Raw genomic sequence first — 17,536 nt, forward strand, 5'->3', positions numbered from 1 at the left:
ACTGCCCTGTGACTCGGAGGGGGTAGACATGTCTGAGTCTGCGTGCGTGAAAAGACACACACACCTCTGTGCGTGTACAGTTGTGTGTGTATTCTGTGTAGGCTAGGGAGGGAGCAGGCAGCTCCTGAGGTGAGAATGCTGAGTGGGAGGATCTCATTCCAATCCCCTGTGCCCAGTTTCAACACACACACACGCATGCACACACTAAACATCTCGAGTAGTTTAGTGGGAGTCCACTGCAACAGTAGGGGCGAAACGCAGAGAAGGCACATGTGCTTCCAGAATAAAGCATAGTGACTTTTTTTTTTCTTTTGGGCAAGCGCATATGGCTGTGTATGAGTGTGTGTATGTGTGCGTGCATGAGGGTGTGTATGTTCTTATGAGAGAAGAAGGGAGCGAGTGTGTCTATTGCTGAAGGAGAAGCTGTTGGAAGTGATAGCTTTTTTGCTTTCGTACTTGTGCGGACAGAGGAGTTGGAGGTAGTTGTTTTGTGGAACTCTCAGAGAATGGCAAACTCCTCCGTATCCTTGGAAACCTCCCACTAAATGACAATGGCCGAGGTAAGAGACTAACTGCTTTTCATTTCCACTTTCTGTTAGTTTTGGCACCTCTCAATATGCCTGCACACATGATCAGGATTTGCTTGAGTTATAAACTGGAATGGTGTAGTCTGGACAGGTTTCAGGAGAAATCTAGACATTTTGCATCAGATGATTTTATATCTATCAGCGATCCTGAGGTGGTGTACTACTGCACATTATTTTGACACCAGTGTTGAACTCAGTTTTGGTTCTTTACAAAGAACATTATTTATTAAAAACCTATTCTTATGCCAACTTATCAAATATCAAATGCTTCCTTAAAAGGATCACCTTAGTAGGGACTTCTCTAACTAGAAGAGAATAAAAAGAAGGAAGTATCTAATTGATGCAGCTCACTTTGAGGACTTTATTTTTAAAGTCTTTAAAAATGTTCAATTCTTTCTGTGTTAGATGCTCTTACTCTTGTAAAATATTAGATAGCAGAAAGAGACAAAAAAAAATAAGATGAGTAGTTCTGTGCAGATTGCGTTCAGCTCGCCGACATTTTGCTGAAAAAACTATCAAATAACCAAAGATGACAGAAAGAAGCAGGACAATAATGTTCTTTTTTGTCTCTGACTAAATTTAATCTACTCTCTCTGCTCTGTATTACACATTCATTCACATTCATTCACTAAATGTGTAATACATAATTTTGTAGTTGTGTATTTCTTTAGTAGAGGACTATGGCAATGTTCTATGGTTAGCACCAGTTCAGGTCAGTGTTTACAGACTTACTGCTGAAAAGGAATCTTTTTTTGTAAGATAGTGTAACACACAGACTTGTTACCTGTGTCTGGTCGTTATCCTCCGGATCGTCTCTCAGTCGGCCTGCAGTTGGGGAAGCAGAGCCACTTGACCTCCTGTTGCCTCCTGGCCTCTGAGCACAGCTTATTGGAATGTGTTTAAAATGTTTGAATGCAGACATAATACAACATCTCTGAGTTACCTGTGTTGTAGTGAGACACTGCTTATATACATGTATGTTTGCTGACAGATTAGTGCATATCAGAACAAAGATTTTAGAAGAAAAGGTTGGAATGATCACTGAAAATAAGATATTCTTTCTTTGATTTCTCCCAAAACACTTTTAATTCTTCAATTACAAATTTAAAATTATTATAATTTAAATTCCAGATATGCTTCATTTTTAAAGCATTTTGTTTAGAAATGTCAGAAAGATATGATATTTTTTCTTTACTTTATTTTCAACATGCCAGATTAAAGTAAAGGAATACTTATCATTTTACAGAATTTCTGTGATATTCCTTTGACCTCCAAAATCATAAAAACACAAGGAAAAAAAATGCATTTTCCTCTTTGATGAGTGAAAGTTTAATTTTGCTCCAGTTCGCACAGTCTTTATATGTGTGTGAAATGTTGCCACAGCTGCCTCCCATCTTTTATTCCTGCTGTGATCACACTCTTTCCAACTTTAATGTACTATTTTTAATATCACTCTTTTATGAAAATGAGTCTTCTCTTCTGCTGTACTCACACACACAAACGCAGACACACACACAAGCCATAAAAGAGAGATAACTATAGAAGGACTCAAACTTGTGGCCCTTGTTCATTCAGATGGAGATGATCCTTGTTCTGTTGGTGTGGATGAGCGAAGTGGCCGATGTCAGTGTGAACTTCATCAGCTACATTAGCTTTGTGATGTTTCGTCTGAGGAGGGTAGTAGGGGGCTGGGCGCACATTTGCGCCAGCCTTTTACCCCCTTGAGCGTCTCCTTGAGCTGTGATCTGCCCCTGCTGGCCCCAGACTAACTTTGTAACACCCCCAAAACCCACACACTAAGCTCCACATGTGTGTGTGTGTGTGTGTGTGTGTGTGTCCAATCGTTGCATATGCTCTACCCTGCCACCAAAAGGCTTGTAAGGATTTGTCAGCCAGATGTGACAAGATTGTCAAGAGGCAGGCGTGGAGAGGGGGAGATCTGATATTAATCAGAGAATAGCTGGAAGCCAAACTCTATCAGACTCAGTGTACTAACATGTTCCCCTCATTTACTCTCTCTCTGAGCCAAACACTCCCTCCGCGTTCCTAACGGCAAGCAACTAACACCAGAGAGCCATCCAAACTTTGGCTTCTTCCTCCATCCTCACGCTCACATTTTTGTCTCCTTCAAACTTGTTTCTGTGCAGAGGTCAGCGTTTTTCTCATGGATCTTCAGGTAAACCTGTGCTGTGTTTTGTCTGTTTTGGTAGTGGATCATGTAGAGATTGATTTGTGTGTGCTGGCTTGTGACTGACTGCAGGATGAGTTTGAAATAATGAGTTTTTCACGCTGTCTTTAGGCTGTATGGACTCTTAACAGACATAAATGAAGCATGTCTCTACTTGCTGCTGCCAATGCTTTCACTGGTTTTGTCTTCTTCTCTTTGTTTTTCTTTTTTATCTTTTTGCCTACCATTACAGTATTAGACGGCTTTCCCCCCCCCCTATTTTTTATGTAGTTGTTATGCAGGTCAGAGACAGAAAGGCTTAATGACTTTTTATGTATATAAATTAAAACGGTTGCAGTGAAGCAGAGGGTTTTTATTACGGCGTCCTAACTGTGACAAAAGTGGAACGAAATACAACTTGACTTCAGCTGCACTTTACGTTTCAGTACAGTAAATTTCTGGCGGCAAGTTCCACTTCTCATTTAAAGGATGATTATAATGTTTCTGAAAGTATTGTTTCTATTTTTTTTTAAATCATAGAATTATTTTTTATGCAGAAAAAATAGAAATTTTCTCCACAAGATCATAACATGATGATTTGTATGTGCTTTAAATGACATTTTAAGTCTGACTAAAATGTAAAAATTTAAACAGATTATTATTTAAATTTAAATAATTGATATATTTTATATTATTGATATTTGATACAGCCTTTTTAACAGGACGTGGATGAGTTTTCTAACACATAACAGCCTCAAAATGCTTTAGAAATGAACATTTTATATCATCACTCAAAACAGTTTGGTTTTATATTTTGTCGGGTTGCCGTCTCCTTCACAATCAGTTTTATCAGTTATATTGCAATTATAACAACTTGTTATGTATGGTAGAAATATGTAAAAATTTCTAGAACTTTAAATTAAGTTCCATGTTTTGTACCTAAATCTGCAGCTGTACAAAATATCAAAACCTATTTTTAAAATGTAATTTAAAAATCTGTTGCATGTTTAATTGCCAATAGGTTGGCAGTAAATGTGTGTGGTTGTGTCAGTATTCCTGATCCTCTCAACTGCCAGTTGCTCTGGGGCCATTTTTTCTTTGGCCTCATCACCTCTATTTCCCCACAGAGACAAAGGTGTGAAGCTGCTGCTAATTGATTAGCGTTCCACCACATTAGGCCAACAAGTTCCTGTCCATTCACCAGCGCTCTCTGTTTACCTCGCTTTGCTCTCTAAAGCTGCTTACAGTGGCTTTAATAGACACATACAGCTAGGGGTGGGTCATGAATACACCGGGACTTTTTATGCCATCCCTGCCTTTTCCACCTTCGACACTAGTTTTTAATCAACCATGTTCTCCGGCCGGCCGTCCTACACATTATGACTCCACATAGCATGAAACACAGAACAAGTACTGACAAAATAGCATTTTATTTCTCCACAACAGGATTTCAGTCTGAACATCTCTCAGCGTCTACACGCTCACACACACACACACACCCCCACACGCCCACGCCCCCATGCGCACACACACTCTTTGTAGGCAGAAATAGGTGGTACACACAATGGTATATCGCATGGACTATGAATTATCATCTCTACTTGTGCGTAACAGTGATATTCTAGAACCGTTCTAGTTCTGCACTGTTGCGAGTTTTCCCTCATTCATCACAAATTTATTGCCATCGCTGATTATCGTTTGTTAAACAACCTGTAGACATGCCAGTGATTGGTAGTACTGTTAATCAGACATGTTTAAAGTGATCAAGGTGAATGGGAGTGCGGGGGCGAAAAGAGGGGAATTTCTGATGTACATCAGTGATGTAAAGAACACTGCACCATGGTAGCTTTGGCTTTGAGAGTGCTGAAGGACCTGCATCATTTTGTGCAATTAGTCTTCTTGTCATTGGCTTCATTGATGCATACGAACAGCTACGGCTTTGTTGTGACAATGGCAAAAAGAAAGAGACGGGGCAGGGCACTGGCTGCCATACATCATCCCTGTCTTCATCTTCTCTTTCTCCTTCTTTGTCTTCCTTTGCAAAGGAACTCATGAAATGAATCACTAATTAAGACAAAACAACTGCAAGCACACTGAATTATAATGTATATGTGTATGTGGGTGGGTGTGTGCAGGTGTGTATGTGTGTGTGTGTGGGAGTGCAGAGCACCTGATTAAGATGTACATTGGGGGGAGCAGCAGCAGGGTGTGTGTGCAGCCACAGAGGGACAGGATTAGTCTAATTGGGCTGTGTTAGGTCTGGCCGCTCTGTAATGATGGGATTAAGGCTCTGTGAGATGAGAAAAGGTGTTTTTACACCTCAGCAGTTGGGCTGAGGAACCTCGGCTTTCCAGGCCCGACGCAGAAAGTGATGGTGAAAACAGCAACGCCAGTGGACATCTGACGACCGAAGGTTACTGGTGGTGTATCAAGGCCAGGCAGCTGCCACCAACTTCATCCCTGGTCAGTTTTATTCGCACTAATGATGAGAGGTTGGTGCAAGGTGAAATCATGTGCTTCCAGATTACAAAGACAAGCCCGGCTTCAATCACACAACCAAGTGACTGACTAAATGAGGAGGGGGTGGCTCGCAACCCATCACCCACACTTTACTCCTTCTCTGCCTGGCAAGAGAGATCCAGCAAGGAGCTAAGCATTCTGCTCATGTATACTAAAACTCAACTGATCATCTATTATAGATGCAGAGGGAGAGAGGTGCTGGAGTATAGCCATCCCAAGGTTTGCAGCATGAACCACTAAGACAAGCAGCTTTGATCACAAGTATGATGATGCTATCTCTGTTCCTGGTCTGGAATATTTTTCTAATGCAAAAAATAAAGCATGTTTTATTTTTATTATTATTATTATTTTATTAGAATTCAATCTGGAAAAGTTGCTTGCATTGGTCCAGGTACACAATGGCCTCATTGTTGTTACATCACTTTTATTTCTGTTTGTTTCAGTTCTGTCTGCATAGCTTTTCTGACATAACGTCCTGAAATTTCAGCATTAACCATAAAACAGGTTGGCAGAAAAGTTGAAAGTCAGAATGCTGTGCATGTATGTTTGCGTGTCCAGGGGTCTGGTGTCTGCTTGTTGCTGCAGAGACGGCAGGTCCTGCATTGATCCTGAAACAAGTCTTCTTCCGTTCTCAGAAAACTAAGAAATGAGCGACCCACGACAGGAAAACAAATGACCTGAAGTATTTATGTTCTTCTGTTAGTCATTCTGTTAGTCACTTATGTATCACTTTGCAGAGTGAGAACCGCTACTGTTGCACACACGCATACACACATATTTTATAGGAAAAGTAGGGAAGGACTGCTGTCATATTTTATTCCTCCATTTTTATTTGTATGCCTTCTGGATTCATTTTAAATCAATCAACAAAAAAAGCAATGATTATGTTTTTAGACAAGGACAAAAACATACTGATTTTGTATATCACCCTTTTTAAGTTGTTGTCCTTGTTATAATTTACAGGCGATCTGCTGCACGTTGGTAAACTGTAACTGTGACAGCTTCAAGCCTGGGAAGCTGAAGAGGAGGCAGTGTGAAAACTGCAAACATGGCTGGGTAGCACACGGTAAGAGCTGGAGCACATTCTCTCACCAGAACACATTCAACACACTTCTAATTTATAGTTTGGTTTTGTTTTCAAATCTATAATTTTTTTTAAAGTGCCATCAGCTTTAATGACTTCCTTAACACACCAGCAGGTAGAAACATTCACCATAAACCCAACATGAATGAGAGGACAAACTCTTTGAGAATACAATTTAACATTTAATATAATGCTGATGTAGAACTGTTGATAATTAAGTTAATGACTCTGAGTAAGAGTTGGAAAGTAAACAAAAGTGACAGTAAAAGTTGGTGGAAGCATGGGTTTGTTTCTGTTAATGCATTTTTCTTTTTAAATCCTTTGCTGTTTTGACTGTTCAGCCACAGTTTCCACTACATCAGAACTGATCATTTTTGGGCTTCATGTTTGGCACTTATGATAAGTATTTATGGGATTTTACTTGTAATATGTGACAACCCAAACATCTACTGTGCTAATATTATATGTGAAGTGATCTCATTAGATGCTGGATAGAACCATATGAATGTTGTATTTTAAAAAATTACTCTACAGAACTCACCAACCATAAAGTATAATGAGGTTTAAGATTTATTATTCAGGCTGTTTAAGGTTCAAACAGCCTGAATATAAAAAAAATTATGAAAAAGTAAAATCTATCAAGCTTGTTGATGAGAATGGAAGAGATGTGTTGTTTAGCATTTACAGTGAGCTCAGAGCAGGGCAGTGTGCAGAGAAACGGTGGACATGGATGGATAATTTTTCTACTAAGATCTTTTGTCTTGATGAGAGCATCCAAGTATCAGCTTTCAATCAACCTAAATGTTAGATGGACTTCTGTAGTATTTCTGAACTGTCATAAACATAATGTGATGATGGAATCAGTTAGAATGGTTTGTTATGAGGGGTTAGTTATAGTTTGATTTAGTGCATATAAATATAAATAAATAAAATGACCAGCAGTCTAAGTACAGTTCCGTGTCATTCCTTGTCTTCTTTTCCTGAACCTGCTGGGTTGCTGTTCAGAATCACATGCAGTCAAAAGGACTTAAAGCAGGAGACGGCCTGATCAGGCATTCAAATAAACAATAAATCAAAAAACGAAAAAAATGTTTTTCATGCTGGTATAACATTCTTTCATTTTGTGGACACAATTAAATAAGGTCCGTTTAGAAGTGGTTGTTATTTTCAGAAAATTAAGACCTCCTTGTAGGGAGATCCACTCACTCATTCATTGTTCCTACTTACTATATAGACAGTAGCCTGGCAAAAAACCAGCCCCTTGTGCTACACTTTGCTTCGTCCAGAGCAATTTCTATTTTATTTTTGCTTTTTGTCCATATAAAGAATGATTTCTACATACATTATCAAATATATATTATTGTAAAAATAAATCACAATTTTATAACAAAATTGTGTGTTTTTGTTAATATAAAAAAAATCATTACTACAAAAATGAAAAATCAGTTCCAAATCCCCAGAGTGGCCCCTGAGTTGTAAGGGGTCAGCCCCATATCTGAGACCATTTATCTGTCTTGATTCACATAGTAGACTGTAGTGGATGTTGAAGCTTTGTTGATTTGTACAGTGATGCAAATCACTAAATTTAAAAACTGCAGTTTTCATGTTAACAAACTGTATTATCATTTCTTTAACATCGTCTTGTTAGCAATGTTTGTCTTTCACTGGGGTCTGGAAATTATGCAAAAAACATCCTTAGTTATTCTGTGGAAAAGCAGAAATTTAATGTGTACCTTTAGTCCCTCCCTTTAATTGAGTTAATTTATTTTTGCTTCAACAGTTTATGTTTTAGTAAGAACGGATTTCCAACCTTAAAATGTACTCTCTATTTCTCTTTACTTTTATTTGATGACAGTATTTATTGCAGAACCATTTCATCCAGTCTAATCTAATAAAATCTGGTCCATTTTTTCCAGCGTTGAGCAAGCTGAAGGTGCACCATATGTTCCAGAGTAGCCAGGTGGAGATTGTGCATTCCAACGTAGTGTTTGATATCTGCAGCTTGATGCTGTACGGCACCCAAGCCATCCCGATCCGGCTCAAAATCCTCCTGGACCGCCTTTTCTCTGTCCTCAAACAGGAGGAGGTCATCCAGATCCTCAACGCATTGGACTGGACACTCCAGGACTACATCAGAGGATACGTGCTCCAGGTGAGACAACCTGTTCATGGAATCTGGACCTTGATTCATTCTATCTGTCTGTCCAATAATGTTTCAGTTCTAACAAGGCCTGATGGATTTTAGCTGCGACTGTTCACATGTTAAAAATTACTTTTTCACAGCCTTTAATTGGTGTGGATTACTTTTGGTTTCTTCTTCATTAAAATAATTTCAACTGGTTAAAACTGGGCTGAATGACTGCACTGGACATGGCAGCAACTCACAGGTGACCCTGAGTTTTCCCCTAAAAAAATCAATTAATCAATTATCCTTATTTATTAAATATTTGGCTACTAACTGTAATACAATTGTAACTGTAATATAACTCTGTGTATTTGATGGAGCGCATTTTCTTTTTTTTATTAAATTTTTTTTAATGTCTGTACCAGACCAGGCTGCTGGTGAAGAGAAACTTTTAGAAAGCTGAAAATGTTATCAGGATAATTATTACGTTCCATTCTGAAGACTGTTTAACCTGAAACAGATACGGGTTGTTAACATTTTGCAGTCCTGAAGGTGTTAGCTGTATTCAGGTTAGCAACCAGAAAGGATGGGAGCAGCTCTCAGCCTCAGGTTGTCTCTGGAGGGTCTGCAGACTGAGACGGATGTGTGGAGCTGAAGAGGTTCTGAGACACTGATCTTTTTCATTTAAGATGAAAAATCAGTTAAAGTGACACCACTGGGAATATATGAATGGATTATTCCCAGATGAATTCAGACAGACAGTTGTCATGTTCCCAGTGAGGTTTGCGCTGATTAGCTGGACCAACTTGCTGCTATTTGTTTCTGTTAAAAATCAGATTTTTAAAAATGACACACTCTGCAGATTTTTCATTTAACCACTTCTTTGTTCAATATTAGAAATATTTATTCATAGATTAACATATTTGCATGTGCATGCTTGTTATTTATTAAATTGCTTACATCACTCTTAGGTATATGTATCTTTTAATAAACTTTCTCTTGTATGTTCATATTTGTATTATTAATATTTAACACCTTGGATGGAGTACATTGTCAACGAAATATGTAATTTCCCCTTGGGGATCAATAAAGTATCTTCTATTCTATTCTATTCTATTCTATTCTATTCTATTCTATTCTATTCTATTCTATTAAAACACAAATAAAGAAACATTTCCACTATTTTTCTAAATGAGAAGATAAATATTTTTATAGCATAAAAGGAAATGACAGTATTCTTTTAGTGAAGATTTGATCAGTTTTTGCATAGGATGCATCTGCAGCTAAAATTTCTTCTGACATCAACATGAAAAGCTCAAATCTTCCTGCTTAATGTCATTACAGTGTATGGCTGATCTGGTCAGTATCATTTTGGACCTTTTAAACAGAATTTGAAATGATAACTATGATAAACAAGCTTCCGTTTCACTTGTTTCAAATTCTGTTTAAAAAATATATATACTGTATAATATACACACACACACACACACACACACACACACACACACACACACACATATATATATATATATATATATATATATATATATATATATATATATATATATATATATATATATATATATATATATATATATATATATACTCCAGTTAACTCCAATAAAAATATTAATAAAAAATATAAATAGTACATTAATAAATAAATAATACACAAGAATTCTGGCTTGTGTATTGTGTCATCCACATTTCCAGAAACTAGTCTGCAGATCTCCTTTCAAAGCTAAAACTTCTTAAATGGCCAAATTATCATTATAAGAGCATACTGCAATATTTTGAGCAGAACCATCACAACTAATTTCTTCTTTATTGTTTTTCTTTATTTCTTCTTCTGTGTTGTCCGGTAGAGCAAAGTTTAAGTTCACCTAGGAAAAACAATAACACTCATGCAGTTCATGCAGTCTAGAGTATTTAATGAGGGAGAAATTAAGAAAACACATTTTCTGCTTAAAGTACAAATAATTTTCAGATGGACTGGATAGATAATATGGTTTTTCTGACACCTGAGAAGCATCAATGAGCAGCGTGAGGCCAGATAGCAAATGAGAGTGAAATCTTCCTGATAAATGGGGGGGGGGAGGGGTAGAAAGCCTTTGGAGATGAAATGTAGCCACTGGTTGCAACAACTCCCTCGACCCCTGAAATATGGCACTGCCTATTTATTGCTATGCTACGCTCACTTCAGACAAGTCTCCATACTGAGTAGATAGATTTGTAAATATTATGTCTTTTGCTCCAGAATTTGAGTGAAGCTGATGCCAAGCTGACCGAGAGCCAGCCTGCAGGCTCTGTGACAGCACAAGATCTCACTTCAATTTGTGCATCATCAAGAATTCAAGCTGGGCTGCATTTCATTTATGTTCGCTTATTTAATAGCAAATGTAGAGTCCGAATCCTCAACAGACACCCAACGAATGCTGTGTGATAAAATATTAATCCTGGTTACGGCATGAAGCTGCTCTTCACTTTCAAAGCCTCTCAGAGTCACATGTGATTAATGCTGGCCTGACCTGCTAGATCACTGAGACTGTGTGTGACACTCCATGCAGTAGAATGTGTATGCACAGTTTTAGTGTTGCATGGATTTTGGAGTGTGTATGTGCACAGACATGGAGCAGTGTGCCAGTGAGGTGGTTTGCACTTCTTGCAGATTCAGAGCAGGTAAAAGTGAAGAATTAAATGAAGAACACGGACCTGAAGAAGGCTGTGTGATGAGTGCTTTCAGGGTTCTGCACCACTCACTTCTATTCACACTTGTTCTGATTCCTTCCATCAGCCTTTCTGCCAATCTATTTTATAAGGTGTGTCATACAAGCTGCTCTGTGAATATGTATGAGCAACTCAACATACAGCTTTAATGCTGATGATGAAATTGCTCTCTTCCCTTTTACTTTCTCATTCAATCTATGTCATGATAACATCCTCACACATTTCATGTACCTTGTTTTTCTGCTCTGTCTGCAGGATGTTGCTGGTAAAGTGTTGGACCGGTGGGCCATCATGACCTTTGAGGAGGAGATTGCTACTCTGCAGCAGTTTCTGCGTTTTGGTGAAACCAAGTCTATAGTGGAGCTTATGGCTTTACAGGACAAGGAGGGGCAGGCGGTGTTGGTTCCCAGTACCCGCACAAACTCAGACATCCGCACCTTCATTGAGCGGAACACTCCTCGCTCCACTGTCAGTCTCTCCGCAACTAAGGTTGAAAAGATTAGCAGCAACAGCATGCACCACTTTGAGAACTTCATCAATAGCATGGCCTTCATGCTTCCATTCCAGCTGTTAGGCTCTGTGCCTGCACCATTCTTAGGCTCATCACCAGGGGCAACGCAACATCACCACCAGCAGCACCAACAGCATCAACAGCACCAGCAGCAGCCATGTGGTGCTTCAGTTGAGCAGCAGCTTCAGAGAAAAGATGATGTAAGAGACAATATTGGCAGGGACAACCCCCTCCATCTCTCACATCCTTCAGAGAGCAGCCTGCTAGGTTCAAGCTCCATCTCATATGCTTCTGATTTGGACCAAACCGGTGAAAGAACAATGGACACACTCTCAACAACAGCAAAGATTGAAGCAGAAGACTTCTCCACCAGTGACAACTACTCAGATGGCTCATCCACGCCATGCACGCCATCTATGACCTCTGATGTCCCACAGATGTCTCCTGAGGGGAAGCTGCGCTCTCTGGACAGGAATGGAAGTGGGACTGGAGGGGTATCAGGGGGTGGAGGCTCTCTGAAGAAAGGTCGTGTGTTTTGCAACGCTTGTGAGAAAACATTTTATGACAAAGGTACACTGAAAATTCATTACAATGCAGTTCATCTGAAGATTAAACACAAGTGTACCATTGAGGGCTGCAACATGGTCTTCAGCTCGCTGCGCAGTCGCAATCGGCACAGTGCTAACCCAAACCCCCGGCTACACATGCCCATGAACCGGAACAACAGAGACAAAGATTTACGAGGAAGCTTGTCTGCTGATGAAAGTTCACAAGGAGAAAAGAGAGCTGAATATAGCAATACAATTTCCATCTCTTCCTCAGAAAGCCATAAGTCTGCTCCCAGCTACATGGTGAGTCACGTGGACACTGCTCCTAAGCTCCACAGTAGTTCTTTCTCCAGCATGGGCCAAACTGGCATCCTCTTCCCTAACTTGAAAACAGTACAGCCAGTCTTGCCTTTCTACCGAAGCCTGGTAACCCCAGCAGAACTTGCTAACACCCCAGGGACACTACCTTCTCTTCCAATTTTATCATCTTCTGTAACTGTCAAACCCATCACAGCACCGGAACCTTGTATGACAGATCCTATACCAAAGAAAAAATCACGGAAGTCAAGTATGCCAATAAAAATAGAGAAGGAGATGATAGAGCAGGATGAGAAGATGGATAAGGGAAGCCTCTCTGAGGAGGAGGTTCCTCTGCAATGTAGGGAAAAGGATGACTTTGAGGGCAACCATGAAGGAGAGCATATGTGCAATGAAAAATCTGAAGAGGCAAGAGAAGATTACATGGATAAAGAAAAGGAAAGGGATGGTCGCAAGCATCTGCTAGACCAAACCTTTGCTGGAAACTCAATTGAAAGGAATGACGAACATGACAGACCAGAGCAAAAAGAAACGAGGGTCATCACTATTTCACCATCCCCATTGGAAAAGAGGCCTGTGGCTAGCTACAAAATCTCAGCTAGTAAAGAATCCACTTGCACTGAAGATAGAACTGACATAGAAAATTCAGATTCATTGCAAATAGCCGACAAGATCCCAGAGCATAAATGGGATGAATCTGGGCACAGACTGACCAATGGGGGTGGTCTCCTGTTGGATGAAATGGAAGGGCTTGATAAATGTGAAGAAGATTATGGGATCTCAGGACTGTCTCACCTTGAACCTGATGCTAACCTTCCACACCACTGTGAGATCTGCAGTAAGACCTTTAAAAACCCTTATAGTGTCAAGATCCACTACCAAAACATCCACTTGAAGGAGATGCACATGTGCACAGTGGATGGCTGCAACGCTGCCTTCCCGTCCCGAAGAAGCCGAGACAGGTGAAGTAGTTCTGTTTTTCTTAGCCTTCAATTCAAATGGGTACAGTTTCGGGGTCCTCATTTAGTTTTTTCCCTGTTCTTGTGCACAAAACACAGTATTCCTGGCTGGTAGGCATAGGATTTGTTTATTTTTAATGTATTGCATTACATTATATTGTTTGGCTCTTTGGTCTACAGTTTCCTTCCAATTCCTAACAGTAGGTGAAAAGGTTAAGTGCTACAGAAATATTTTCAAAATTACATAATAATGACAGAAGTTCATTTTATACAATATATGCATATTTATTAAAAATTAGCTCATCTGCGTAAGCTGAACAGTTGAAGCAAATTCTAGTTTCTGATACATAAAGCTAATCATCAACTGAACTGAGACCAATGATCAGTTAATCCAGAAGGTCAACAGATCATTGAAAATTACAATTTTAAATAGAAAGTGATGTCATAGCACTAGCAAACTGCCCTCACTCAATGCACAAGAACAATAAAGCATTTAGGCACACCAAAGGGGACACACATATTTCAAACAAATGACTGACCAAATGTTCCACAAAACACAACTCTTTTCTTCATGTTCACTAAGAACCAGAGACAGTTCCTCTTCTGGACATTAAGACTCTGAGATTATCTTCCAAACTGCATTAGAGGGGTAACTGTGGTAAGTTAGCTTCACCCCACCTACTGTTTTATGTTAATACTTTTAACCTGCTCATGAACCATGAAGAACGAGTTGATTGTAGATTGAAAGTGCAATCTGAAGGGGCCTAAGAAAACTGTACACTCTAAATATATTGCCTTGCACATGACTGGATGTACTTGGAGGTCATGGCTCTAACCTTAACCCCAGGTCTGTAAACCAAAAAATGACCGAAAAGTTCATTTATTTCAGCCACTCAATTTATTAAATGAACAATAGAAAAAATAATAAATATTAATTTCTCACATATGGATGTATATTTATTTGATGCTTTTAGCCTAGTAAAACACCACATTAAGATTAGAGTAATAGACCAATAAAAACCATTTTTAAAACTTATTTGGGCTTAAGAAAATGTATGTCTAATATCTGCTAAAAGGTTGTTGTTTTAAAAGGTACGGTTAATCTGACAGACAGGCCTCATTAGAACACATCCATCCATCCATCCATCCATCCATCCATCCAACCAACCAACCAACCATTATATTACATGATTATCCCCAATGGAGCTGCCAGGGGTGCTGGTGCCTATCTCTGGAGGTTAAAGGGCGAGAGGCAAGGTCACCTGGACAAGTCACCTGTCCATCAGAGGGCAACACAGAGACTGATAGGACAAAAAATCGTGCACACACGCACATCTAAAGAAAGTTTAGGTAGATCAGTAAATATGAGAGTCATGTTTTGGACTGTGGGAGGAAGCCAGAGTACCCGGAGAGAACCCACCATGCACTGGGAGAACATATAAACTTCATGCAGAAATACCCGAGGCTGGAAATTGAACCCAGGACCTTCTTCCTCCAAAGCAGCAGTGCTACCAACTACACCACTGTGCAGACTCCATTAAAATACATATTCTAGTATATTGAATGACTATATATGTGCAAATAAAAGAAAAGCGTTATGCCATATTGATATTACATATATTGAATTGTTTTTTCCATCTAGTTGGTCAATTTAAATATGTTATATAATATGTGAAACCGTTATTAATCTACATCTATAAAATGTGATACATCCAGGGTGTATTCTGCTTCTTACCCATTGCTGCAGATAGGCAGTGAAAAGACCAAACTAATGTAAACTACAGTTCTGTTTCATCTGCACATGGTTTAGTAAGGAAATATTCTCCAGGTGATACAAAAACACCATAATGACGTTTATTTCTTCTTCTACAGACACAGTGCAAATCTGAATCTACACCATAAGCTGCTGACCAAAGACTCCCTCAGCCCAGCCGCCTCTCCTTATTCCCCATCACACTGCAGAGACAGAGACTCTCAAGGCCTGGAGCCTGGACAAAACCAGCAGGACAAAGACGCGCTGCACCAAGACCCAACCAGCCAGACCTCAGTCATCTTCCGAGGACACAACCGCATGGGTCTGGTGTTTCCTATGAGCAAGGCACCTGCTGCACTTAGCAGTGTTGAGACATTCCCCCTACAAGAGTTGGAGGGATTAGGAGAAGCAGACGGAGGTGGAAATGGGAATGATGGGACGATCCTTGACCTGAGCACCTCAACCTCTCTCCTACCTTGTGGCAGCGGCAGCGCTCAGTCTTCCTGGGACTCAGATGAAGCTGAGAGTGATGAAGAGGCAGGGGAAGAGGATGAGGAGGTCCTCCCCATAGAGGACAGCGATGAGAGCTATGATGGGCTGGGTGTGAGGAGGCCAGAGGGTGAGGAGGGGGCAGCAGGGAGACACAGGAACACAGGCTGTAGCAGGAGCGGGCAAAGCAGACATCAAGGGGGGGGGTCTCCCATCACATGCCACGTCTGCCAAAAGGTGTACAGCAACAAAGGAACATTCCGCGCTCATTACAAGACAGTCCATCTGCGACTGCTTCACAAGTGCAAGGTCCCAGGATGCGACACATCCTTCTCCTCTGTACGGAGCAGAAACAGACACAGTCAGAACCCAAACCTGCACAAGAACCTTTGTGTTACCTCAGGGGCCACGGCTGAACACGAATAAAGATCTGGGTTCAAATGGCAGCAAGCAGGTCATGGGGGGAGGGCAGAGTGAAGACTTACTAATTAGCACTTTTTAAATATGAACACAATCCACCAAAATACTGTATGATTGGGGAAAAAAAGGAAAAATCAAGCAAAAAGAATATACAGTTAGAAATTCATGTGTTGTGTATAATGAAACGACATTCCTGTCAGTGTTTACTCATTAAAGTACAATCAGTGTGTGTGTAAAGAATCGTCTACATTAATGTAAGTCGTCCTGTTGTAAAGTGGAACTGATCTTGTTCTGTTTTCTTTAACCCCGATGTTCCAGTTCAGACCACAGAGACATTTTCCCTTTTGTTCTCCCTGTGATGTCGGAATCAGGAAGCTGAATATTATGGATTTACTGAATACTGACATCAGATAGATCCTACATATGCCGCTTAATTTATCAGAAAAATACTTCAGTAAACACTGTTATTTAAAAGTTCTAGTGTTGTGTGTGTGACCATATTTACTATTCTCTGATTGATCTTTCCAGTTCTGTGTTTTATGCTGCCAATATTGACCAAAGATTTTCCTCCCTTCCTAGATGTGTGCAACGTCCCGTTTCTGTTTTCTGACGGATATGCAGTATTAAAGGGGCTCACCACGGTCACTAATTAAGCCTGAGCACAAAGGGCTTGATGAAATGCAAAAGTTTATTTACTTTATGATGAACAGCGGTAAAGTGTGACTGTGGAACAATAAAAGTGAGAAAAAAAATCTAGAAAAATGGCCGAAGACTTTAAAACCTTCTCAGCTTCTGTGGCTTGCTTGTAAAGAAATGTGATCTTGGGGCTGTTGTTAGCAGAGCTGTTGCTCTCATATTGTTTGTGTTTTGGAGGAAGCTGACTGAGTGTAAAACCCACAGCCAGGCGCTGGTCTGGAGCCTGGAAGCATGTACTGTGAATGAGTCAAACACTGATAATAAATATGGGGAAAATAGCAGTCATTATTGACCCCACTTACACTATAAATAACAACTGTTGAACAAAATTGTTATTGAACTGGATATTCTGTGAATAGAGTAAACTCTCTCAAAGAAGTTAAACATTTACTGTATTAAATAGGAACATTTCATGAACAAGAACATGTATTGTTCTGGTAGGTCAGCAGGTTTGCTCTGTATCACAAATGTTTGTATTTTGTATTTAAATTCAACAGGTTAGATTGAGAAACCATTCTTTTCTTTACATTGATTTGTTTAAAAAATGAGAGAGCAAAAACTGTTCATTTTTAATAGATATTTCTTTTGGTTTATTGTCATAATATTTGTTTGCAGTTAAATAAAGAGCCATA

At 39.6% G+C, this 17,536-nt stretch overlaps 1 protein-coding gene across 2 annotated transcripts; it reads left to right on the forward strand.

The window, feature by feature from the left end:
* Nucleotides 1-183: 183 nt before the first annotated feature.
* On the forward strand, nucleotides 184-17,536 carry bnc1 (basonuclin 1). Of its 2 annotated transcripts, none has more exons than XM_044139539.1 (5): nucleotides 184-560; nucleotides 6,238-6,340; nucleotides 8,275-8,510; nucleotides 11,466-13,549; nucleotides 15,419-17,536. In XM_044139539.1, exons 1-5 carry the CDS (start codon nucleotides 546-548, stop codon nucleotides 16,212-16,214), a joined length of 3,234 nt encoding a protein of 1,077 aa, XP_043995474.1. In that variant the 5' UTR covers nucleotides 184-545; the 3' UTR covers nucleotides 16,215-17,536. The 2 variants fall into 2 exon arrangements, with proteins under 2 accessions (XP_043995474.1, XP_043995464.1); XM_044139529.1 differs by lacking the exon at nucleotides 184-560 and adding an exon at nucleotides 2,554-2,763.

Source organism: Gambusia affinis, linkage group LG02, assembly GCF_019740435.1.
Source record: "Gambusia affinis linkage group LG02, SWU_Gaff_1.0, whole genome shotgun sequence".
In the NCBI taxonomy this organism is placed as follows: domain Eukaryota; kingdom Metazoa; phylum Chordata; class Actinopteri; order Cyprinodontiformes; family Poeciliidae; genus Gambusia; species Gambusia affinis.